Genomic DNA, 26061 nt, shown 5'->3' with positions numbered 1-26061 from the left:
TGCTGCCAGGTGCTCCATCAGTTGCCCCAACTAGCCTCTGGTTGGTATTCAGGGTATCTGTTTGCAGTGGCTGCTCCTGAGAAGCCCATTTCTCAAATCTCCCTCATCTCACCGTGGAATGCTGGACTTTTAGAATCCACCACGAGCCATTTTACAACCCCCTTTTTACATGCTCCCAGTTTATCTGTGGGTTGTCCGACAGTTTTTGGAGTCACAATTCCTGCAAACTGCCAGGCTAGTAAGCTAAAAGTAATTTGCTCCAAAAAGCCGTTTCCTCCAATGAGGTCTGTTTAGACACATCCTATCTAGCACAGGCAAAAGAAAATGCAATTATGGTTTATTGCAAAGAATGCAAAAAATGTAATTTTCAGTAACGCAGTGAGCGCTCTGGGTTACCTAGGGCTGCCTCTAATAGCTTCCTCCCACTCATGTGAAATATAATTTAAAAAACACCAAAGTGTATTAAGAATGAGCCAAATGGTAGCTTAATTACGAGCTTCGCTTTATGAGGCAATGAGAAACGAAATGGAAATTTGGATTAGCTGTGCCTTCTCTCTCTTCAAAAAGGCTGAGCGAACAGGGCAGAAGCACCTCATGTTTCCCAACCATTTCGCAAGCTTGTGCCATTAAAGCGGCCCTTCCGAACCTGGGGGCTCTCCAGAGGTGTTGGACTACAACTCCCATAACCCCCAGCCTGCTGACTGGGGGTTATGGGAGTTGTAGTCCAACACCTCTGGAGAGCCCCCAGGTTCGGAAAGGCTGCACTGAAGGACCTCGCTTGCCAAAGGGGGCGGGAGAATGGGATCAACCCGACTCAACGCCCCCCCTCCCCTTCCCCGGAACCAGAGCACAGGGAGGGGGACCTTGTTCGGTGTAACACTGGAGAGGCCGGGAGTTTGCGCGCTGCACTACCGGCAGGAGTCGGAAGCCGCTCTAGGACAAGGTTTTATGGGTCAAAGGGGTGCCGCTCTAGATCTTGCCATCTCTTTGGTTATAAAGGGTGTGTGTGGGGGAAGTCCTCTATAGGTTGCGAATAGATTTATAAATGAGACCCGGAATTCCGGGCTCCTTTCGTGCTTTCCCCCCACGCCGCATTCCTCCACGGAAAAGGGGGAGGAGGAAGAAAGAACCGCTTGAAGACACCAGGAAATCGCGGTGTCTGCGTGATCCTACTGCTATAACTCTATGGGCCGCAGATGGAGGTCGGTAGTGATCCCGATCGTGGCCCAATGCAGGCGGGGGGGGGGGGGCGGAGGGCGGAAGCTGGTCTCAGGAGGGTGGCTCTAGCCCAGCCTTCCTCAACCTGGGGCGCTCCAGATTTGTTGGACTACAACTCCCAGATGTGTTGGACTACAACTCTGGGAGGTGCAGTCCAACACATCTGGAGCGCCCCAGGTTGAGGAAGGCTGCTCTAGCCTTTCCGTCGGTGTCTTAATAGCTCCTAGTAGGCACGTGGACTCGGAAACCGCCTCTCCACACCGAAGGTGGCTCCGTCTACATTTCTAAGTCTGCTTCCAGCCCTGCGCCTGTTCCCCCACCTGTGAGTCACTCTAGGCAAGCCCTTCCGCCTTCTCTATGGGAGTGGCGTGGGCGGGCACTCGTCTCCTCAAGGGGCGAAGCCGCGGGCGCTGATTGGCCGCGTGCCCGTGAGGCGCCGGCGGGGAGGGGCCGAAGAGCAGGGCGCGCTGCTATTGGCCGGCGCCGCCTCCCTGCCCAGTGAGTGGCTACGCCGCGGCGCAGTGGAGGGGCGGGGCCGCCGCGGCTCCGGCCAAGCGCCTTCCCCATAGGCTGCGGACGGGTGGTCCGGGTGCGGCCATTGGGTCCGGTTTACGTAAGGGGGGTGAGGCGGAACTGCCGGAAGTGTCCCGCGCGGTGGCGTGTGGGTAGGCGGTGCCGGTTGCGCCTGCGCGTTGGGCTCCTGCCTGCGGGAAGATGGTGCTCATCAAGGAATTGTGAGTTGCGGGATCGGAGCGGAGCCCCGGGCGGGGGAGGCGCTGAGGGAGGCCGGCAGGCAGGCAGGCAGGGAGAGCAGGCAGGCAGGAACCCGAGGCGGCGGGGAGAGCAGGGCGGGGCAGGGGCCGCTCCCCTCCCTCCCTCCCTCCCTCCGGGGGAGAAGCCCAGAGGCGCCGGCGATGGGCGCCCCCCTGCCTGGGCCCTGGAGTGCGGCCAGGGAAGACCGGCCCCTGCCCCGAAGCCGGGCTCTTCCCCGGGTCCGCCCGCGGGGAGCTTCCGGCAAGACCGGGGTCAACGCGGAGCGAAGGGCCCGCGGCAGGCAGGCCCGAAAGGCAGCGGAGCAGCGGCCTTCCCTGCCCTCCCCGGCCGGCTGCCCTGGCGCCCCGCGCAGGGCGTGAACGGGCCGGTGTGCGCGGAGCCTCCGTCTTGGGCTTGTGCGGCTGCCTCCGTCCCCAGGGGGCGTGGAGGAGAAGGACGAGGAGGAGGAGGAGGAGCAGGGCCGCCCTTGCCCCACCCCACCCCCGCATCCCCCAGTCCGGATTCGGCGGCTGCCTGCTAGCCGGCCCGCTTGGAGGCGGTGTAGGCACGCGCAAGCCTCGGGGCGAAACAGGGCTCTTCGCCCCAGAGGGTGGGAACGGGTTGCCTTCCGGCTCTGCCTCTGCGTGGCTCGTAGATGGCTTCAGAGTCGGCCCTTTGCAGGGTCTCTCAGTCAGTTTATTGCGTTACAAGCAGTTAGCCATCATGCACAAGTTATAAAAGAGAACGGTTTACAATAAAAATAATTGAGCATCATAAAAAAAAAAAAAGGGGTCACGACCCAAACCCTTCATCCATTGTGTGGAACGTATCTGCATAGACTTAGCTAAAAATTCCGACACTTATAAAAGAAACAATTTTTCTTTTTTTTGCATCTGATAACAAATGACAAACTTTAGCATGGGATGAGGAGCCCTTCAGCGATTTTAGCAAAGGAGAAATGTATATATTTCTAAGATCGTTCTACATAGGACATTCAAGCACTCTGGTCTCTCAATAGCTCAGCTTGCCAGAGAAGCAGCTGCCTCCTCGCACCCGGCTTCCTTGAGGCCGATTGAGAAGCCAGGCTTGAGCCAGGCTTGAGCCTTCAACGCAGTGTCACTTCGCCTTTGACTGGGGGAGCGAAGCTGGGGGGGGGGGGGACACAAGCTTCCCTGTCGTGAGGAAGCAAGGGCAGAACTGACTCTTTCTCGCCATCTTTAACTTGGGCTATTTAAGAGCTCTTTTGAAGGAGTTGGGTCACCGGGTGGTGAAAAAGGTTGGCAGCGTTCTTGGATATTTGTGTAATATTCTTCTTGCTGCCGTGTATCTAAAGGTGTGATATTTGCAGTGCTCTAATGCTGTTTTGCTTCATCCCGGAGATCAGCAGGGCCAAAGTATGATGAAGAAGTATGACTCCCTTTCCCCAACGATGCCGTGGGCGAGGCGGTGTGATGCATTGGCTAAAGTGTTGGACTGGCACTTGGGGTGGGTGGGATCCAGAGTCTAGTCCCCCATCAGCAATAAAGTGCACTGGATAACTTGGGACCATTCACTGACTCTCAGCCTAAGCTACCTCACAGGGTTGTTGTTGCGAGGATAAAACGGAGAGGAAGCAGAGGAGCATGGACGTTGGCTTCGGCTCTGTGGAGGAAAAGTGGGATATAAATGCTAATAATTTAATTAATAACGATGAAATTTGGATTTTATCATCTAGGCTTACTTGGTGCTGCTGGTGGAATGGCTCCTTAAGATTTAATCCTCTTGATTTAGCTTGGTGACATCTTGTGTGTATACGTGGAGGGAGCCTGTTACTTTCGCCATGATTGGCTTTCTGCTGCTATTGATTTATTTTCTTTATTGCAATTTCATCCTGCCTTTGACTATAAGGCCCCCAAGTCAACTTACAATCAAAACATTAAACGGAAGGATCTGCATGGGTACAAGAAAGCCCACTGATAAAGTCCCACTAAATGCCTGGTTAAAAAAAATGAATCTGGTGCTTAAATGATCAGATCCCAGTATAGCATTCTGGGAGGACTGTGGGACAGTAAGAGCCAAGCAGACTGTGTCCACCCCCCCACCCCACCCCAGTATTGCTGTTCTGTGAAGGGGTGACCAAAAGGGGTCATTCATTTTAGGATTTCTGCTTTGCAATGACCTGCAATTGGGAGCAAGCCCAGTAGAATGGGTGGTCTCATAGAATCATAGAATAGCAGAGTTGGAAGGGGCCTACAAGGCCATCGAGTCCAACCCCCTGCTCAATGCAGGAATCCACCCTAAAGCATCCGTGACAGATGGTTGTCCAGCTGCCTCTTGAAGGCCTCTAGTGTGGGAGAGCCCACCACCTCCCTAGGTCTCCTGGTCATTACAGCTGCCATGGGGACAGAGCTTTGTTTCACTTTGCTGTTAAAGCCTCACCGCCTCAGCGGTTGACTTTCTGTGGCAGAGCTGACAGAAAAGGTTTTTGGGGATAAAGATCAGCCAATGGTCCTCAGCCCCCGCTCTGCAGCCAATCTCTTTTTGGAGCCTGCAGCAAGCCCTGTAAGAGCACAGCCCCTCTGGAAATCAGTCGCTGCTAGGGGGCAGATTTCTAAAGGTTTGAAACAACGAGACTTTCAAAGACTATTGGCCAAATTTTGTTTGTTTCGAGGGCGAGATTTGAGTTTCCTGTGAGCCAAATGAGAAAGCTCTTTGGCAGAGCGTTTGGAACAGCCTGGTCCTGCAAACACTCCGTTGGGGGGGCAGCTATTGATGTCCCTGAATCTCTCTGCCCTGCTTTGAGGCTCTCTAATGTGGTCGCTCTGTTCTCTTTTGTCTTTCAGCCGAGTGGTTCTGCCGTGCTCTGTGCAAGAGGTAGGCGTTTCCCTATTATGTCCCTGAGACTAAATTCTCAAGCAGATGCTTGCTGCTCCATCAGACAAAAGAATGAACCTCTCCCCACCCGTAGGTCAGCAATCCTTAGCTCTGGCTGCTGGGGAGGATGCAAGTTTACAGCAAGCACCACCCTCCCGGCTCCCAGAAAGGCCAGGGTGAGCCAAAGGCCAGCTTTGCCCCTTGCTGTGTGGCTGCTGTGGCCTGGGCATGGTTGCGCAAGCTCCAGAAGGCTGTTCAGCAGGCAGAATGATCCCAGGCTGGTGGGCAAGAGGTGGTGCTGCGTTTGGGAACTCTGGACATGGAGGCAGCAGGGTCAGAGACCTGTCTGCTTGTGGAGCATGAAGCCAAGAAAAGACCTCTTAATATGCTGGACTGGGTGGGGATGGGAGGCCATGTTGGCTGTCATAAAAACCGTTGCAAAACGTGTTTCTGCAAAGAAGCAGCACCAGCTGTCCTTGTAAGTTTTCCTTGTGCCGGGTTTTCCCGTGGATCTCTTAACGATGCTAATTGATGGAATGCTGAAGGATTTGGGGGGCATTTTTTTAAATTAAAAAACCCCACATCTTTATGTTTTTGTCCTCTCCTCTTAGTACCAAGTTGGGCAACTTTATTCTGTGGCTGAAGCCAGTAAGAATGAAACGGGTGGCGGCGAAGGGATTCAAGTCTTAACGAACGAGCCTTACGAGAAGGACGGTGAAAAGGGACAGTTTACGCACAAGATCTACCACTTGAAGAGGTAAGGGGGCTCTTTGCACGGGGCGGCGGCTGAAGTTGCTGGATGATTCCGCCTCCCAAGTCCTGATCACCAACACCCATGCCGGGTCTATTCCTTCAGTTATAGTACTTCTAAACTGCTTAATCTCTTAGAATCCCTAAGTGTTTTACATTAAAAGTTCTTGTCCTTGCGCGCAGATTCATGCCCGAACGAGCTTTGGCAGGAGTGGGCTGGCAAAGGCCCCCTTGCTGGCTGCTCCAGTGGCAGCTGGGCTTGCCTGCTCCAGAGCTTGCACCACGGTGTCGCGAGGGGCCGTGGGCAGAAGGGCTCTGCGCAGACATCTTGAAATTGGGCAGCTTTTGTTTTTGAGGGGTGTCTCCCACCAGCCCTTGGATGTCCAAGGATCCAGGTCGCAGGAACATTTGGGGTTGGCTTTCACTTCTCCTCCTGGATCCCCCCTTAACTTTAAACTCTGCCCTCTGTTATGTTTCCCACTTAGCTATCCAGATTTGAACGTGTGCAGTTAGTTATTGAAAGGACAATGTCGTGTTTTTCAGAACACTCCTGCTTTTGATGGGAGGCAAATGACAAGGCTTGCTAAGTAATCTACAAAGCTTGTATTAAGCAACAAAGGTCTCTTCTACCTGAAGAGACTCTACCCTCTTGGAAACGTCCCCCTAGGCAAAACTATGCAAACTAAGCAAGACAATTGTCCGTTCAAGAAGAATAGGAAGCCCCTTCCCAAACGCCCGTAACTTCAGAGAGCCTGGTGCTGAGGCAGGTTCTGGCGTAATTGAACCGACTTTCTCACACCTTCCTTCCGCCCCGTGCGTTTGAGCTTCCGGCGGACCCAGCATCAGCTAGCTTGTCAGGACGCTTACCTCCGGAAGAAACCTCATTTCCCACCGAGTGTGTAGGATTTGGCCTTGAGGAGATAAGCTCTTGAGAGGTCTGACTCCCAGCTGGGGAATCGCCCGTGAGAGCTTCCTCCCCCACTGGTACAGGCTGGCTGGTGTCTGGCGCTGCGTCTTCTAGTTCTGATTCTGATTGATTACCTGAAACATCTTTTCCCAAAACAGGGGCAGCAGGGTTAGACATGACAGACAGGAAGGTTTAGCTCTAGGTTGGAAGGTGTGACGCCTCCTACAACCCAGTGTTGCCCTAAGCCTGTCTCCTGGAGATGGAAGAGAAGGGGCTCCGAGCGTTCCAGGGCAGGGGATGTGGTGGAAGGGGCAGCTCCGCTTCTAGGCTAGGGTGGACTGAGAGGCTCCATCCTTGGTTGACTCTTGCTGGGGAGGGACTGTAGCAACACCTGCTTTGTATGCAGAAGGTCTCAGGTTCAATTCCCGGCGACTCCAGGCATAGTTGGGAAAGAAGACGCCAGCTGGCAACCTGCAGAGCAGCTGCTGGTCAGTGTTGACAGTACTGGGTGAGAGAGGCCACGGGCCTGACTCCGTATAAGGCAGCCTCCTATGTTTCGCACGTGAGCGTGCTTGTCCATGGTCCCGTCCCATCCCAAACTGCTCATCCTGCAGGCGATAAAGCACACCCAGAAAGGATGAGGAGCTGGGAAGGGAGGATTGCCTATGTCTGGGAGGCTCATGCTTCCGAAAGCCGCCTTTGTGAGCTCGAAACTGCCTTTCCAACTTCCTCTCAATTACTCCTGGAATTCAACTGTGAATGCGTTTCCATGGTCGGCGCGCCGTGTCACGTTGGAGGTGCTCGGGGCAGGAATGCTGTTCTGAGCAGGGGGGACTTCAGTTCTCTTCGCAAGGCTGATGCCCTGGCATCCCGTTCTGGTTCCTTGCAGCAAAGTTCCTGGGTTTGTGCGGATGTTTGCTCCGGAAGGCTCGCTGGTATTCCACGAAAAGGCCTGGAACGCGTACCCGTACTGCAGGACGAGTGAGTCTCCATTCCCCATTCTCTCGCAGAGATGCTTTTGAGGGGGTTCAAGGCAAACACCGTTGGAATGCCAGGCAGGAAAATACACTGACACCTGGAATTGTTCTCAAACTGCCCGGAGTTGTCTCCAGCGGTTGGGGCTTGGCCAACCCTATGTTTGAAGTTGTTGAAAAAGGGCTTCCCCCCCCCTTGCAAATTGCAGCCAGCCCAGACACGTCTGGGATGAAGGGAACACACGGCGTACGGTGTATGTGTCTCAGCTTGGATATTAAGCTCTAGAGGCCCAGGTGGTTCAGGGCGTGTGAGAAATGGGATGACCAAGCAAGCAACCTCGCCTCAGGGCCTGGCACAAGAAACAGGTGGGCTGTCAGCTAGGTAGTGGTGCTTGCCAGAGGGTTGGGCGTGTTCAGGATGTGTGCTCGGTGGGGACTGATGCACCTCCGTTTTGAATTGGTCGACGCTAATGTCCTGGTTAACTAATAGCTAAGTAACTTAGTTAACTCTTTGCTCACTTTTAAATTGGCTTGCAAGCTGTTATTCCTGCAGCCGTTTTTCCATAATCTGCAACGCTGGGTTTTGTTTGCTGCTGCTGCTATCTTTCTGTTCATCCTTTCTTTTGCGATATACGCAATTTTATACTTCGCAAGCCACCTTGAAGGTGCTTTGTCGTAGAAAGGCAGGATATGAATACTGAAACAAGTACGGTTGCTTTCGTTGGAAGCGCCTCTTTTAGCTCTGTGCTGAGCCTGGATGAGGCAGGCGAGAGCAGAGCTTGGGGGTGCAGCCATGGGGCTGGCCGATTGCAACGCGTTTGCTGACGTTGGTTTCCCTCCTTTCTTTCCATGTCTCCCCGGGCTTCAGTCGTAACCGTGAGTATTGCTTTTCTCTTGGCTTGTGGATGTGGCTTAACTACGGGTGCTCCTAAAAGAACAGCCGATGACCCGGTTCACATACCACAACTATCCATGGGTCGTTTGAACCATGAGTACTCGTGCCTGCGCGGGACCGGGACGGCTCCTGCCTGCTTCCGCTTTGCTAAGCAAGCCAGTGCTCACCTGGTCAAACTGTGCGACGGCACCTGGGTCACAGGTATCCAGGAAGAGGCTCTTTATATGGGTGTACACAGTTTCCAGGCTGCCTGACTGCTGGGGCGCATGTCATAAAAGTGGCAGGGTGGGTGGGGTTGGGGTAAAAGGACGATGCCCAACCCCAAGCAAGATGTCCAAACCCAAGCGTTTGTTGTCGAAAAATGGGTGATCTTTTTTTAACTTGCATGAAGTAACCTGCGTGAAGCATCACTTAAGCTGCCCCCCCCCCCAGTGCCCGTCTGAGACAGTCAGGCTCTTAGAAGGACAGACGCTTCCCAGTCTAGGCTGGTGGGGAAATCTCATCCACTTCAGCGGGTTTGTTAGTGGAGGGAAAGAGGGTGGCCTCGTGGGGGTGGGTGCAGACTGAGCCCCCCGGGAAAGAGTAGCTCACAATGGGGCTTCACGTTACCTTCGTTGGCCCTCCCAACGTCCGAGCGAGCCCCACAGGGCCACATGTAAGAGAGACTCCTTGAGAGGCCAAGTGCAGTGCTTAACCCCCCCCCCCACCCTAAACTCTGCTCTTGCCAGTTCTCACCTACAAATTCCACCCTCTGGCCTCGCTTCCGGTTTCAGAGCCTGCCAAAGGCAGGGGCTGTGCATTTGCAGGAACGAATTTGTAGGAAGAGCTACAGCCCCCCTTGGTGACTTCTCTTCCCTGCCCGCGCTTCCCTTCTAAGGACCCCACCTGTGCCTTGAAGCGTTGCCGTCCCCCCCCCCCCCCCCGCCTCCTCCAAGTCTGTCTCGCAAAGCCAGGGGGAGGTGTTATGCAAGGCTGGAAGAGGATATACGAGTGAGTCACTTGGGCTTGTCTTACCTTTGATTTCCGATAGAATGAATATATGAAAGACGACTTCTTCATCAAGATTGAGACTTGGCATAAGCCGGACTTGGGGACGTCAGACAACGTAAGAGCTGGGGTGGTGGTGTCCCGACTTTGCCACCGTCTTGTTTGTGCTTGGCAGTTTGTGAGACTGAGACGAAGGGGAAACGGGGCGTGCAGGAATTCAGCCGACGTTTGTTTGTTTAAAATATTCATATGTTGCCTTTTATCAACGATTTCAAAGCGGTTTACAAAAAATATAAAGCTGTGAAGCAAATCATAAATACGTGCAAAACAGCAGGCCAAAGCACGTGTTAAATACTTGGTTTTGAAATGACTGGGTGAATAAAAACAAAGTTGTGTTAAGTGTTCAGTTAATTGCCATGAGTCACTTTAAAGCAAGACTCAAGCGCTCCTCTTAAAAATGGGCCGAAATCTCTCTTGCGCTGGGCTTGCGTGTGGGCTCAGATTCCTGGGCTCGGACGCCTCCAATTTGCCCAGTCAAAGGCAAACAGGGTGTGCTTTCTTTTCCCTTAAGGCCACGCTCTGGAAGCAGTTTCGCTTTTGCATAAGAGGATTGTTGCGGTCTATACAGAGGGGGGGAAATGAGTCACTCGCTGCCTTGGCCATCACGGTTTCCTCTCCTTTACTGCAGGTGCATGACCTGGACCCAAGTACTTGGAAGAATGTGGAAGTTGTCCACATTGACATCGCAGACAGAAGCCAAGTGGAGCCAGGAGTAAGTTGACAACACACACACACACACCCGGCTGGGTGGCCTGTGGCTGGATAATAATATGACTCGGTGTGCGGATAAATGCTTCTCCTGCATTAATTGCGCATGTCGGTTAAAAAGTATTATTTCGAATGAGGGTAATTTTTAAAAAAATATTTTCAATAGATGCATCAACGGCAGTGCGTAGCCATTTTTGTACCTATCTGTCTGGTTTGGTACTAGCTGTGTATCTAAAGGGCCGTCGCCCTTTGCTGCTTCATCTGGCTTGACGCTTCTTCCTGCGCGTGTGTTGCTGAGTCTTTTACGGTTAATTTGGCCTCCTGGCTGTGCAGGGAAGTTGAGGGCAACTGGAGGCAAGCTCTCTCTTGTACAAAACGTGGGTCTGTGTTATCTGTATTTCGAACCATCTATATTCAGCAGAACGTCGCACCTTAAAAATGTCTCTCCTCCTCGTTCGGTTTGGCGTTTAACGCAGTCACAAGTGTCTTGTTGGGGACTCCCAAGAAGCTGTTCTCGTAGCTCCTTAGAAAAATGCCCTGAGAAAATAACAGGGAGGCACTTTCCCCTGCGTCCTGTTACCGCTGGAGAGTAGCAAAGCCGGGCATCACTCTTGTGCCATCCTGGTCAACAGCCAATGCTTGGAGAACTCTCACCTTGGAAGAAGAGGTAGTGGGTTCCCATGCAGCGTGGGGCAGGAAGGAGGATCGTGGCCTCGAATCCTAGTGGCCAGAGTTTTCTTGGCTGGGCTCCTTTTCTCTTTAATCAGTCCTAACTGAGGGCAGACCTTTGAGGCTGTTCTCTCCCTCCTTTTTTATTTTTACAGTCCATGGGATGTTTTGCAACACTTGTCATATTTTGCCTTTCAAGTTCCTGTATTGGTTTGGAAATGGGATCTCTTGGCAGCAAAGGGCCTTCCTGTTGATTCCCCCCCCCCCCCGCCCCGAGTAGTGGGTTTTTTGGTTGTTGAGCAAGCCCTTGCCGTCCTTTCTAAACTGGCCTGTAGTACATATTACGCCTTGAACATCGCAAGCTTGGCTGAAAAGTAAGCAGATAACCTTGTGAATGAAGCAAAAAGGGCTCAGCTTCCCAGCTGCCTATGCTCATGTTATGCCAAGCTCTTGGCCTTCACTTTGAGTGAACCTTGGCCAAACAGTCTTCGCATGGCGGTTCCTTTTGTTTCAAAACTCTAATCAATAAACATCCCGGCTCCAAACTCGGCGTGCTCTTGAAGGGCCTAATGAAACTCAGATGCCAGCCCTCTGCCTTTCCAAATGTATACAAACGGTTCGGCTGACATCTGCTGCTTTCTTAAGGTATAAATTTAAACCTGGCCCCTTCTAATCATCTCCAGAGCTTTGTCTAAGCAGTTTTACGTGATTTGTATACAAAAGTCACTTCCCAGGAGAGGAGGAATCTTTCAAGTGTAAGCAGAAGGAGACACACAATTAACTACAGAGAGGGCTACACTTTTGGAAGTGATTTGAAAGAAATGAGCAGAGTGAAAACACCGAAATTGAAATCAGCTTTGTAGCGTTTTCTCTGCACTGACGGGATGCAGATTGCCTGGCCTTCTCCATCTTCTGCTCAGGCTGGCTTCATCGTCATAGTCCTCAGTAGGACGCAGCCCACAGGGCTTTGGCCAAGCAATGGTGGGTCGCTCCCTCATACCCTCTCTGCCTCGGCTCTCTCGGGCTGGGTCACAAATCCTAAACACAGCGAAACCTGCATTGAACGCAGCGGGGCTTACTTCTGAGTAAGCGTGTATAGGATTGCACCGTCATTCCAACCCTTTTCATAAATATACCCCCAAGGGGCTCCTGTTGAACCCTTGCCCTCAGGAAGGATGCGGCCCCTTCCTAGTCTCTGTTTGGGACGGTCCACTTTGTCTTCGTAGCATCGCGAACGGGAGCTGTGAATTGCTGCACCGTGAGGAGCCAAAGTCGTTGGTCTGGGATGGGGGGTGTTGCAAAGTTAGACGCAGCAAGCAGCAACCAGTCTCTTTCCTGGGCAATATGCTCCAGAGAGGGAGAAAAGGTGGCAGCAGCGGCAGAACCCCCAGATCTTTCCATGTGCAAAGCGCTGAAGGCTGTGGGACGCCGGATCTCATGACGCACCGCCTGCCTTTTCAGCAGTAACACCGTCAGCACAGGCAGGGCTGGGGAGCCTCTTGCCTTCCACAAGGCGGCTTTTTCCGTGGCTCCAGGAGCCCGTCAGCTCGAGGGGCGGAATCGTGGCCGTTCTCAGATGGTCCATCACTAGTGTTCCCCCCCCCCCATCCCTGCCGCCTCCTCTCAACTTTTGTGATCTGCCCAGAGAGCTTCGGCTATTGGGCGGTATAGAAATGAAATGAAATAAATAAATAAATAAACTTCGACAGGATCTGCCCTTTCCGTCCCTCAGTGCTGGATGCTTACTGAGTGGGGGGGGGGGGGGGGTTGGGATGATGCTTCCTCTTGTGTTAACATTCCTGCTAATTTAGTTTTTAATACATGAAATTAGGTTAAAGGAAGTGAGGAGCTGCGATTTTGCTGGAGGCGCTTGCTGTGGCTTGACACAGCGCTGCTGCTGCCGCCTCCGGTTCCAGCGCGCTCTTTAACGCCGCTCTTGAAAGGGCTCATTAGCATACATATATTAGGCAGTGGCTGCTGCGGAAAGTACATTTGAGTTCATTGACAGTCTCTCTCTCTCTCACAGTACGGAGCAGGATTTCTCAGATTTTTTAAAAAAAATCACGTCTCGGGAGGACAAGCCTTTCTCATAGAATCATAGAATAGCAGAGTTGGAAGGGGCCTAAAGGCCATGGAGTCCAACCCCCTGCTCAATGCAGGAATCCACCCTAAAGTGTTCCCCAGCTGCCTCTTGAAGGCCTCTAGTGTGGGGGAGAGAGCCCACCACCTCCCTAGGTCACTGGTTCCATTGTCGTACTGCTCTAACAGTCAGGAAGTTTTTCCGGATGTCCAGATGGAATCTGGCTTCCTTTAACTTGAGTCCGTTATTCCGTGTCCTGCACTCTGGGAGGATCGAGAAGAGATCCTGGCCCTCCTCTGTGTGACAACCTTTTAAGTATTTGAAGAGTGCTATCATGTTCTCCTAAACTTGGAGTATTGCTGGGACTTGCTGAAGCTGCTATGTGGGCTTTTTGCTGTGAAAATGCGGGGCGCGGGGAGCCACCTCCATGCTAGGGAGGTGAATACAGCTGCGGCAAACGCTTCCAGGAGATTTGTGGGAGTGCTGCTGCAACAGATCAAGCTGTCTTCCAGCAGGTGGGGTTGAAGGGCAGATGACGGACTTACCTCCCTAACTGTAGCATGGGGGGTGGGACGGTCTCCCCTTTTTCTCCCCCACCCCTGACCGAGGGGCCTGTGTGAGGTATTCCTCTTCTTTTGCTAAAGGGTCAGCCGCTAGAGTGCAAATGTAGAAGGAAGTCCCATTCAGATGAAATGAGACCGGCCTCTACATAAACCTAGAGATGTCGGACCTGGCCACGGTGACACATGCCTTAGTTACATCCCGATTGGATTACTGTAACGCGCTCTACGTGGGGCTGCCTTTGAAGAGTGTTCGGAAACTCCAGCTGGTTCAAAGAGCTGCAGCCAGATTGTTGACCGGGGCTGGTTACAGGGAGCAGACAACTCCCCTGTTAAAACAGCTCCATTGGCTTCCAGTCTGTTTCCGGGCACAATTCAAAGTGCTGGTTATGACCTATAAAGCCCTATATGGCTCGAGTCCAGGTTATCTGAGAGACCGTATTCTCCCTTATGAGCCTGCCCGTGCTTTGAGATCTTCTGGAGAAGCCCTTCTTTCAGTGCGCTTGGTGTGGGAACATGGGAGAGGGCCTTCTCGGTGGCTGCTCCGGAGCTCTGGAACTCTCTTCCCAGGGAAGCTAGGCTGGCTCCCTCCTTGATGGGCTTTCGGAAGCAGGCTAAAACTTTTTTGTTCCAGCAGGCCTTTGGAGAATAATCCGGCCCTCCATCTATGTTAATGTCTTATAATTTTGTTGTGTATTTTAAACGTTTATGGTTTTGTCTTGTGTTCCCCCCCCAATGTATGTTTTAAACTTTGTAAGGCCGCCATGAGGCCCAGCATTGGGCAAAAGGCGGGATACAAATAATAACAATATAATAATAATAATAATAATAATAATAATAATAATAATACCTGGCCAGAGTGGCTCTAAGGGTTAGTTTAATTCTCTCACTTGGTGGTGGCTTTATTTTTATTTTATAGAAGCCATTAGGCGCTTCTAAAAGCGGCTTGCCATCAATAACGTTCTGTACAATTCTGATCGATAAACAACAAAGCATATTAATAAAAGGTGACCGCTACTTCTCCAAGCGCAGCGTAGAACAGAGAGATTTCGCGGCTTCTGTTAAATAATAAACACATCCTTTACAGTCCTTGGTCATAATTGCAGAGAGCAGCAGGGCCTGATGGAGTGTCTGGACACAGACTACAGAACTCCAGCGTGGCCCTGGGTCTCCTTTGCTTCCGCCCCCTCCCTCACCTCCAGCTAGCATAAGCAGTGTGAAGTATACATGCATGTAAATATGTGTGATTTTCATAATGTGGGTACATAATTCTGGCTTTTCTTGGTGCAGATGTTTTGAAGGAAAGGGTTTCTACACAAGGGGAGTGTATCTTGAGATGATTCGTGTTTTCGAACACCAGGCACGTTTCCAGTTGGCTGGGCAGTGTTTGTTCATACCAGGACACTTTCAAGCGGACCTGTTCACGTTGCTAGACGCTGGTCTCTGATGTCATCGGGCATGAGAATGGAGTCTGGCAAGGAGCATGTGTGGGCCTGGCCCGCCTCTCCCCGTCCAAATGCAGCCGACGGGTTCATGAGTCACACTTGAGGTTGAGGCTGCAATTGCAAAGATAATTCAGTTGCTGCCTCCCTGCTCCAAAACAGCTTCAAGGAAAGCTAAAACCGAGCCACAAAAAAGCCGTAGTTAAAGTACGGAATGGCTTTGTAACGTTAACAAACAGAAAGGTCATTTCAAAGTGTCTGTAGAACGGCTTTTGTGGTCTCCTTCCTTCTCCAAGGGCTGTGGGTGGGGGAGCACCACAGGTCAAATTCAGATGCTAAAATATCCAGGAGCCAATGATGGTCTCAGCTGCCACAGGGTTTGCCCCTGCCCTTAATCGTGATTAACAATTGCACAGAAAACTCTCAGCAACAAGCGAGCAGGGATTTAATGCCCGGGTTCCAATTTACACATGGTGAAAGCCGCCTGAGCAGGCAGTTAGAGCTGGCGCAGGCAGCAGGACATAGAAGCAGGACACTTCTGGCTTGCTACAGGAAGGCAGAAACTCTACGACGTGGGGAGCTGCTCCCAGAGCTGGGGCATTTGGGGCACGCCCTTGTTTTTCCGTAGCTTTCTTTGGTATCTATGGGTATGGGGTGGGAGGCAGGAAGTGGTTTTCGTCCGGCTCTTCTTTTCACAGCTTCCAGGGTTCCTGCCCGGCTGGTGCCTGGTGCTCCCGTTTCACTGTCTCTCACTTCACCTTGAATCTTCTCCTTTCTCACTGTGTTTTTGAATCCCACAGGACTACAAAGCTGACGAGGACCCGGCGTTGTTCCAGTCAGTCAAGACCAAGCGAGGGCCCTTGGGGGCCGACTGGAAGGTAATACAAGCTGACCTTTCTGCCTTGGCGGTATAGATCAGCAGGAAAAGTCTCATCGCTGAGCAGCCCTTGAGAGACGGTGAAGATGTTGTTTCAGTGAAAATGCTGGTTCCGTGCTCTCCTTTGTCCCGCGCAGGCGAAGAGAAAGCACAAAGAGTGAAGCAGCTAGAAATATTTCTATAGCAGCTTTAGGGGCCCAGTTGCCTCTCAGAGTGAAACACTCAACTCCTCTTGGAATGGCCAAAGAGATGGTGAGACGCCCTTCTTGACCCATCCGAGCCTTTCTGGCCTGGGTGTTTTGCCATCTCTTGGCGGCAAGCGAAGGTGCTGACAATGCTCTGAGCGGCTTGCCCTTTCTAGCAGAGCTCCGGACTATTTGCTTCTGCTTCCTGATATTTCCCTGCCTCGTCCCCACTGGTCTTCTAGCAGTTGTGCACCTTGCTAGAGATCCTCTGCCGTGCCCCCTCTGCAGCGGCTTGGGTTTAGGCCGCGCAAGGGGCTGCAGGTGAGCAGTGCCCTTTGTATGCTCCTACACTCAGGTGACGGAAGGAAGCCTTTTTGTTCCCCCACCCCACCCCCAAATAAAGCTGCTTTAGCTTCCTGCAAGATGGTTGCAAAAGAAGAAAGTACCAAACAGCATGTTGAAGTGAACTGCGACGGTTTTGTGGGAGAGCGTTTCGTGGACTTAATCCACGCATCAAATGAAATGTTGCGAATGGGTTTGACTTCCTGTTGAACATTTAGCTGACGAATTCCATCTTTGAAGTCAGGAGCATCAAGGGAGAATGCATTTATTAAAGAAATCCTCATTAGTATTACATACGTGTTCAGGAGGTTTTGCGCTGAGCTCTTTATGGGTGGACTGGAAGGGTTGAGGAGGCAGCATTAATGGATTGAGCGCTCTGCGCTCGAAGATGGCCTGGCTGGGAGAAGCCCACCCTCCCCAGGGCCTGGCAGAAAGCAGCCATTCTGCAAACTGCCTGCAGACTTGCTTCTGGCTCCAGCACATAGGACTGGAAGCCAAGCTAGGGGCAAAGGTGTCTCATGCAGTAGCAGGACTTGTCTTCCCCTTTACCGGATTGTGTGACAAACTTGCTCACGCTGCGTACCGGGGTATTTTGGTGCTGTGGCTGGCAGCTTGCTTTGGGTCTTTTTAAAGGCAGAGCCAAGAGTTTTGGCTCTGGTTTGTTTTTGTCTTGCTTGGTTTCTCGCTACGATGTACAAGGGTGCCAAGTCCCAGTTAAGCCATGTAGCAGCTACTGCCGCTGTCTTGTGCTCAGTCTGTATCTCTCCTTCTTCCTATTCTTCATGCTCCAGTTTGGTGTGGGGAAGGACTGAGCACGTGCTCTGCATGCAGGGGCTGGGGCAGACCGGAGCTGTAGGCCAAAACATCTCAAAGGCCACAAGTGTGTCCCTACACACACACACACACACACACCTCAATGTGCTAAGCCATGATTTATTGTTACAAGAATGAGCTGCTGCAACCCTTGGACTCACTTGCTCCCCTGCCCAGCAGGTCTGTGAGGAGTTGGGAATCTTTGACTTCCGCTTTGTAACAGCCACAGTTTGGCCTCACATCCAAACCCTGAACTGTAGCTAATATTGGCTGATTGGTTAAGACGAACCAGATGTATAAACTAGGGATTGAAGTTGGCTTGTTTTAACAAGGTGGCCCTGTTAAGATGACACGCTAAGCCACAGTGGTTAAGCATTTTGAGCTAAATGTTATGGCTTAGTGCAGGGGTTCCCAAACTTTTTCAGGTCACCGCCCCCTTGGTTCCACACACTCATGCCCAGTGCCCCCTACCCTACGCTGTAAAAATCATTATTCAGAATAGCGGTTTTCAACGACCCACTAAGGAAGATAATAACAATAACATTCAAAACAGTAACAATTAATTGAATATTTATTCAAAATCCAAAGCACCTGCCGCAGGCTTGCTGAGAGAGGGAGGGAAAAGACGGCGAACGCCTCTGTTTTGCAGCCGGCGTGGCGGGACACACCAAGCAGGGTATGTCTCTTCATTAGCGTTTTGGTGCTTTTGAAGCATTTCAATTCACCGTTAAAAGGATTCTTCTTAAACGGTATTAATACATGTATGGATTCTTCCCCTATAGGGCTTGGGACCAAACTACCTTCTCCCATAAAAATGTCCCTGGGTTTTAAGACCTTCTGGAGAGGCGTTTCTCGGAAAAGACCACCTCGAGCGCCCCCCTGCCGCCCCCTTGCCTCTTAATGCCCCCCTATGCAATCCCACTGCCCCCAAGGGGGCGGTACCGCCCACTTTGGGATCCACTGGCTTAGTGTATTGTGTGAGCCATGACTTCGTGTGTGAACTATTCCTAACCATGGCTTAAACACACTAAGGCCTGGTTCAGACAACATGCTAAACCATGCTGCTTAACTACAAAATGGTTAAGGGAATGCATGCATTCCCTTAACCATTTCATGGTTAAGCAGCATGGTTTAGCATGTTGTCTGAACCAGGCCAATCTAATCATGTTCTGCAAAAGGGCTAGCAGCCTAGCCATGTTGGCCTGGTTCAGACAACACGCTAAACCATGCTGCTTAACCACAAAATGGTTAATGGAATGCATTGACCTTAATGCATTCCATTAACCATTTTGTAGTTAAGCAGCATGGTTTAGCGTGTTGTCTGAATGGGGCCATTGTCTGAATAGTCCCACTATAGTTAAGATTAACCACAGTTTCTCTGGGTTCAGACATCGACAAGCTGCAATTCATCTAAAACTCCTCCTTGTGGCTGCACTGGGGTGGGAGCACATGAAATATGGCATTGCATCCAGACAGAGCTGTGTGCTGGGCTGGTATAAGGCCATTTCCTCATGCTCTTTGTGAAACTGAGACACGTGCTTATTTTTGCTTTTGCTTTCACCAAACCAGTCCCCTATCCCGGAGGCTGTGCTCCTCTTGAGCTGTCCATGTCTCACTGATGTTAGCAACTGGGATAGATTTCTGTGTTTTACTGTTGATTTCCAGTAACTTTCTTGGGCTTTACAATGAGTGCGCGTGAGCGAACACAACTGTGCCTGACTTTTCCTTGTCTTTCATAGCTACCGAATGCTATTTCATACTCTGGTTTTTCTTCAGGTCGTATAAACATTTCGCCTTTTTATGAGAGATTTTATGTAAGAAACCAGTTCTGGCTTTAAAGGTGCTGTGGCTTAAAGCAATGTCCAAATTTTGGCATGGGCATGTTGCTGTAGTAGAAGAAAGAAGCCGGGCGTCTGGTTGGGCTTGTTTGGTTTGCGTTTTGTTCTGGAATTTTATCCACGCAATGCAGCAGTTGTTCACAACGGTTCAGAAACACTGCAGCGAAACCCCACGTGGCAATGCCTGCATGACTTTCCCTGAGGCCTTGGCCCCATAGTGGCGAGTAACCCTAATAGCCATCGTTAATGTAAGTAACATGGCTTGGCTGTTCCGTATGTCATGCAAAACTAGCCACGTTAATTGCAGAATCCCAACGCTAATAACATTTCCATTAAACTTAACTTCACAGAACCCCCCCCCCCCCCAAAAAAAATAATACATTATTTTAGAGGTGAAAACCGAACTTGTTGAAGCGGTGTTTCGTGAATCGCTGAAAGCACTGACCCATTAAGTCTCCCTTAAGGAACTTGTGCTCCTGAATCGCCCAAGCCTCCCAAGGCCTGGATTCAAACTGATTGCGTAGAAATGGTGGCGTCCTAGATTATCTGGCCTTCAGTGAGATTGCAGCTACGGAAGAGTAACGCGCCTCCCTGTTAGCTGCAGCAACCTGCTACTCAGGTGTGAAAAGGCCGTTCAAAGGTGTTTTCCATGGGAAGGCTGTGCAGTGGCGAGATCTCTGCTCTGTTTGGGAGGCTCAAGTGTTACGGGCAAGGCCTGCGAGCTTCATCGTATTCAATTGTTTAAACCGTTGTGCTTACTAAAGGATAAAAGCCAGGGCTTACCTGACACCCAAGGGTTTCTAGAGGCACAAGTTGTGACCCACAGCATCAGTTCAACTCTAGGGAAATGGACGGCGCAGGTAACTTACTAGCGTGAGGGCCTGAAAGACTGTTTCATATGACTGTTTCATGTGCCAACCCAAAGGTTGTCCAATGTGTGTTGCACACTGGCCTCATTCAGAAGACTACGAGGAAAAGAAGAGCCTGGCTCTGGTGCTCTAAAATATGAAAGGAGGTTTCCTTTATTTTCCTTATCCAAAATGAAAAAAATCCCAAAAACGTTCAACTTAAACTTGTACAAACGCTCAACGTTTCGGATCTGGAGATCGTTCGTCGGGAGCTGTACAACAAAATGAATTCCTCCTTGAAGCAGTTACCGATTTAAAACCTTTTGGGTGTTTTTCAAGGGCCGCAGTCGCATTCATTCTGCCTCCGTTTGACGGAACTGTTTGACTGCCGACGGAGGCAGAACGGATGCGACTGCCGTCCTTGAAAAATACCCAAAAGGTTTTAAATTGATAACTGCTTCAAGGAGGAATTCATTTTGATGTACAGCTCCCGATGAAGGATCTCCAGATCCAAAACGCTGAGCGTTTGTACAAGTTTAAGTTGAAAATTTTTGGGGTAAGGAAAACAAAGAAACCGTTTCATATTTTAGAGCGCCAGAGCCAGCCTCCTCTTTTCCTGATAGCCTTTTCGCGGTGCTTTCCCCCTCTTCTTCCACACTTGTGATGTGGGGGCCTGCATCACCTGAAGGCCCTGATCATGTCCTATAGACACCTGGTAACCAATCAGATTACCTGAATGTACATCTGGCCATATATGGAGCAAAGTAACTGCTTTAAGGCGAACGTGATAGCAGCCCGGAGAGGCTCTGTCAGCTATACGCACGCATCCTGTACCTTGATGTATAACTGCCTATGCCACATCCGCCCAAGTTAGTTGGAGCTGGGTGTAACATGCTAATGCTCTTGCGTGTATAACCTGTCTCTGTATCGATACAATAAACAACTCTTTAAGAATACCTGGTTCTGTCTCACTTGGAGATAAGTCCGGTTGGACAACCTAACCCATCATCCACATCACTTGTTCAGAAGACACCTTAAACCACAGCTTTAACCACGGTGAGTAAGGCGTTTTGCTTTATTCACCATGGTTAAAGCCATGGTTTAAGGTGTCTTCTGAATGGGACCATTGTGTCCTTGCACATGAGTGCTAGTAGAGGAATGGGGCCATTTGAGTTGGATGTAGGGGCCCGTGAAAAATTCTGACTGGGCCCCGACACTCAAGTGGGGCTTCTGGGTGGGCTCCCATCTGGAATGCCAGCTTTTCTTGCTTTGTAGTGGGATGTGTCCTGTGCTCCGGGGTTCTGTTTCCCAACTGCCTTCCTAGCAGCTCTCCTTGCCGCCTAGGCTGCAAAGTAGGATCTGGTTACTGCAAGCATCCAAATCTCTGGCTCTGCATCCCATGAGACGAGTTCATAGCAAAGATGATGGCTTCTAGGTGTGTCCCTTAAGCACGTACTTCATTGGAAGGCTTCGATAACACCCAGGCGAGAGGCATGTTGAGCTCTTGAAAAACAACCCGAAGTTCCAAGGTTTTCAAGCCAACTCTTACATTGCTTTGCATGTTTAATATCCCATTAAAAAAAAAACTATTAACTTGTAACAGGGATGACTTCAAGCAAAACTGTTGACACTTTGATTGATTGCTAATCGAGTTCGTGGACTCCGTCTAACTTTACAGTTGTGGTGCACGTGGGCCAAATAGAAACCTTCCGTTCACCTTTTCTCTTGTTTCTCCGCAAACAGAAAGAGCTGGCAGCTGACGAAGAGTGTCCAAAAATGTGTGCTTACAAGCTGGTGACAATCAAGTTTAAGTGGTGGGGGCTGCAGAACAAAATAGAGAACTTTATTCAGAAGGTGAGACGCTGGGAACGCATGTCTGAGATGGGAAGGGAGAGGCCTGTCCATCCGTAGCTCAAATTCTTTGCAGGTGGGGGCACGACTGGAATGGGGCGGTCGTTGTTTTGGGGTGAGATCCCCTGCTTCTATGCTGGGGGGTGGAAAAGTCTGCACTTTTATAATTGAAGGAGTGGGATGGACACCTTTATGAGCGATCTGAGCCTGCTTTTTCTTCTCTCTATAGCAAGAAAAGAGGATATTTACCAACTTCCATCGCCAGCTCTTCTGCTGGATCGACAGGTGGATTGACCTCACTATGGAGGACATCCGGCGGATGGAGGATGAAACGCAGAGAGAGCTGGAAGCGGTAAGGGGATTCTTGCAGAGGTTCTGGCTCGGCCCAACCCTGGATCTGCTTCGGCGCCTGCAGGGTAGCACAGCGCTCTTCGTCATTGGCACATTAATGCAACAGGAGATAACGCTCTGCCTTCTGGGGCCACGAGCTTGAAGCCAAAAGGGGTGCGACGGAAATGGGGAGCAGAACCGTGTAGGCAGGCCCTGTGCCTTGGGTTGCGCCCTTTTAAAACCGCAGGTGGAGAAAGGGTTGATTTGTCTGCTGCCTCTTTCACCAGAATGTGCTGTGCCTAATCTGCAGCTGTCTCCTTGCCCCTCTCGCCTCACTGCGAATATGCAGTAGAGACCTCGTCATTCCGGGAAAGAGGTTGGTTGGCTTCTCCTAGACGTGACCTGTACTTCCTTCAAAGCCCTCTTGAAATGGGGAATGTCTGAGCCAGCGTGGCCACCAAGACAGTTTAAAGTTTTCAATACTGTTTTGCCTTTTCCCAATATGATGCCTATTAAAACTTCTGTTGCCTTTCAGCTGGGTTGGAGCAGTATTTGCTGGATGTCTGTGCTTGTTCTGAATGCTTCTGAACTCTTACTACCTTCACTAACACTTACAAGGGGCATCTCTCTGTGGGGCAGAAGGGAGGTAACCCCAGGGAAGGAGACAAAGCAGGAAAGAAGATTCCCCAGATAATGGGCTGCGTAGTTTACACACACACACACACACCCCGGCACACCCCACCCCACATTTCTGATGTGTTCAGTCACTGACTTAGCTAACTGCTGTGGCAGAAGGTGACTTGAAGATCAGGACCGTGTCCTGGCAATAGGCCTGGCCTGGAGACGGCACTGTTTCACTTGGGTCCTTCCACGCCACGCTGCTGTCTGTCTCTTCTTGTCTTTTGCTTTTTCGGGCCACGGCGCACTGGCCACGCTTACCCCGTTGAGGTAAACACTGGTTGGAACTGGGCTCACACGGGTACAGCCAGAAAGAAAAAGCTGTTCCTTGCAGTCACGCCGCTTCTAGCTGCCTTGGATCAGTTGAGCATGCGCTAGTGCTGTATCCACGTGCAGCCGAGTCCACACTGACGTCTCCTCACGACCGCAAGCACGGCTGTGCCCGAGCAGGTGCCACGGCCCCTTAGCATGGAGGCAGAACAAACCGACGGTGAGGATTTGCCTTGAGTTTGTTCTCCTGCCCCGACTTCTTCCGATCTCCCTGCTTCTCCGGCAGCTTCTTCTCATCTCTTCTCCAGCCAGCTCTTCCGTTTCTTCATGACATCCACTCTATTTACCTTCTCCGTTTCATCTCCCCTCTTGCATTGCGCCTTCTTGCTGTCCATCTAGACTGACGTATCCTGCATCAGATCATTGCTATGCATTTCATAAGCAGGCCCCAGCCAGGAGAGAAGTTGCAGACCGTTCTCCAGGCCACAGCTCTCGGCCTCGGGCAGCTCGGAGGCATTTTTGTAGTGTCACCGGAATTGGGTGATTTTTCTCCATTTCACTGCAACCTAATTTGCATGCGTTGCTAGAATCTGCCAAGATGCTGAGACCCAGCAACTTGAGTTCCTTCTTTTCTTATGTCTTCCCTGGGTGACCTGGAGATGCCCCAGCAGTTTGCTTGAGCTGTGTGTTGGGTAGGAAGGTCAGGTGGAGCACTCCGAGGCCTGCCGTCCTTTGCACTGGCTACCAAAGGCTTTTCTTTGGCCGATGTAACGCTTTCCTACTAACCCCTGCTTGGTCAACTGCCTGGTGGCTTACAGTTTTATTTTGCATCTAGATGCGTAAGAAGGGTTCCGTTCGAGGTACGTTGGCTGCCGACGTCTAGAGGAATCCTCTGTAGGGTCAGAGGCAAAAAACCAAGCTGTGTAAGTGACTTTCTGGGTGCTGAGGAGGACTCTTCCGACAAAGGGATATTTCCTGCCAAGCAGATTCTTGGAATCACTCAAATGATCTCAGTGGTGTTTCTGTACTCTCCTTCCCTTCGACCTCGCTGCAAGCATGAGACCTTTAGGGCAAACTCCTTCCTTTCAGGGCGCTGTGCTCTAGCTCCTTATCCCATCCAACCGTTTTACTTGTGAGCATGGCTGGAGTTTTATTCAGAATGGAAAGAATCCCCACCAAAGCAGCAGCGCTTGTGTCATGCCTTCCTGGCACACGTTAGAGATGTCCTGGACAGATCGCGGTAGCTCAGGGCTTGACTCTGAAAAGGGAGACGTGCTGATTTAAACGGGAAAACAGTAATGGACTCCAGGCCTGCTTCCCATTTTGTATAGCCTATCGAAGTCCATACTTGCAATCTCAAGCCGGCATTGACTCCCAAGGAAGTTCAAGAAGGACTTGAACTGGCCCTCTGAACATACAGTGCCAGAATCTCCCCTTTCCCCCCCCTCTTGTATTCTGAACGGTAGGCCTCTCTGCTTGCTCTCTGCAAGTTTATTTATTTGACTGTCTTTTTTTCCTCTCCCCCCCACAGTTGCGTAACCAAGGAGAAGTAAGAGGAACAAGCGCTGCCAACGACGAATGAAGAAAACTCTGTCCGGTCACACGTGTGGCATGCTGATCCACCTGTGTGTGTGTGTGTGGGTGGATGCACGATTCTTTGCACATACAGTTGTGCATGCATGCACACACACATGGGGGGTGCACACTTGTGCTGAGGGGCTGCTACAGTTTCTCCGAGGTACTGAAACTCTTCCAGAAAGGAAACTGCTTTCATTGTGTATATCCAAAGCTAACAAAGCTCCCTAGTGACATTGAAGGGAAGAAGAGATGGCTGAATTATGATGTTAATTGGTATGTTTCAAGACTGTTGATGCTGGACCAATTCATGCCTCTTTTATGCCCTCCCCTCCCCTTGATCGTCTTTCTCTCCCCCTGCCCTGCTATCACTTGCCTCGTCTTCATTTATGCTAATAGATGTGGATCAGCAATTATATCCTCATTTTGTGTTATCCCTTCATGATTTTGGAATAGGAACTCTGAATGTATTTATAGCTATTTATTTCTGGACTGTCACTATCTTGGAATCAAATCAGAAACGGTTCTTGTAGTAAGAATCAAATTTTTTGCCCTCGAGAGAGAAATACAAGCCCAGCTACTATCCATCTGCTGCAAAAAGGCCAATTTACTGGAGTTTTGTATACTGAAAATGAAATGTTCCTTCATTAAAGTTGGGAAGAAAAGGCTTGAGAGTCGTAAGCATCATGAATGGGGACATGAATGAATCTTTCTCAGTTCTGCCCTTTGAACCTGAGTCTGTGTGAAAGGGGCGAATATCACAAGAGCGCTGCTTTCTGAACATGCCGCTTTCCAACGTTTCGTTTTGGAAGCCGTGTAAGAGCTCTGTCCTGCGCCCAACTGTATGACGACATAAAATTGACACTAGCTCTCTTCATGCTCAAAAACAAATGCTTCAAAGGGATGTTTTCTTTCAGATCTATATGCCTAAAATTTAAACTGTTATCGTTTCTCTGATACTGGTTAGAAATAAGTCATAAGAAATTGGCATCCCGAAGACGTTATCCTTCAGTTAAGGAAAGTGGATCATATCCTGTACAATATAGACTATCATAATGTCTGGTAGATCACTAGCAAAATCTTGTAAGACCTCAAACAAGCTGAAATGCTGGGAGTTCGGCTTGCCTTTTGGGAGCTAATGTACTATGGGCTGATTCTTGGCCATTAATGGATCCAAGTAATCCCTAAGCTCTGAGTTCAGATGAAGGCAAGCTTGTTCACCCTCTCTTTTTAGGTGGCAAACATTCCACTGGCTTCAGAGGCGAGCAAGATGAGGCAAGCGTGGCTATGTACGCTGCTGTGTCTTCATCTGAAGCCTTTGGGCTGAAGCCTGACCTTTCCAGGGATGCTTGTTTGTCACTCTGATCAGAAGATTGGCATTGTAAATATATAAATAATGTTTTTAACAGACTTGCTAATAATAGGCTGTTGCTAATTCAAGAATCCAAGGGCTTGCTTCTTTCAATGCAGGAGTCTGCTCCTATCAGTACCAAGGAGGGGCCAGGCGTGGGCCCCAAACAGCAAGTTACATCACACATCAATTGTGTGGGTTTGGGAAGGGGAATTAGTCATAAAACATTGGAGGGGGAACTTTGTAG

General features: G+C 50.6%; 1 protein-coding gene across 1 annotated transcript; it reads left to right on the top strand.

Moving 5' to 3' along the window:
* The first annotated feature begins 1865 nt into the window (after nt 1-1865).
* On the top strand, nt 1866-25123 carry PITPNB (phosphatidylinositol transfer protein beta). Its single transcript, XM_063143750.1, has 11 exons — nt 1866-1952; nt 4794-4824; nt 5436-5581; nt 7371-7462; nt 8324-8331; nt 9381-9455; nt 10026-10109; nt 15657-15734; nt 21503-21613; nt 21840-21962; nt 24420-25123. Exons 1-11 carry the CDS (start codon nt 1933-1935, stop codon nt 24468-24470), a joined length of 819 nt encoding a protein of 272 aa, XP_062999820.1. The 5' UTR covers nt 1866-1932; the 3' UTR covers nt 24471-25123.
* The last annotated feature ends 938 nt before the right edge of the window (nt 25124-26061 follow it).

The sequence above is a fragment of the Elgaria multicarinata genome, chromosome 18 (genome assembly GCF_023053635.1).
Source record: "Elgaria multicarinata webbii isolate HBS135686 ecotype San Diego chromosome 18, rElgMul1.1.pri, whole genome shotgun sequence".
Lineage (NCBI taxonomy): Eukaryota > Metazoa > Chordata > Lepidosauria > Squamata > Anguidae > Elgaria > Elgaria multicarinata.
This window is presented reverse-complemented; position numbering and strand designations above follow the sequence as displayed.

Excerpts from the sequence above, each read along its gene's own strand:
- PITPNB (XM_063143750.1), top strand. The coding sequence starts at position 1,933 with ATGGTGCTCATCAAGGAATT. Across the intron at positions 1,953-4,793 it reads ATGGTGCTCATCAAGGAATT|CCGAGTGGTTCTGCCGTGCT; the intron begins GTGAGTTGCGGG and ends TTTGTCTTTCAG. Across the intron at positions 9,456-10,025 it reads ACTTGGGGACGTCAGACAAC|GTGCATGACCTGGACCCAAG; the intron begins GTAAGAGCTGGG and ends CCTTTACTGCAG.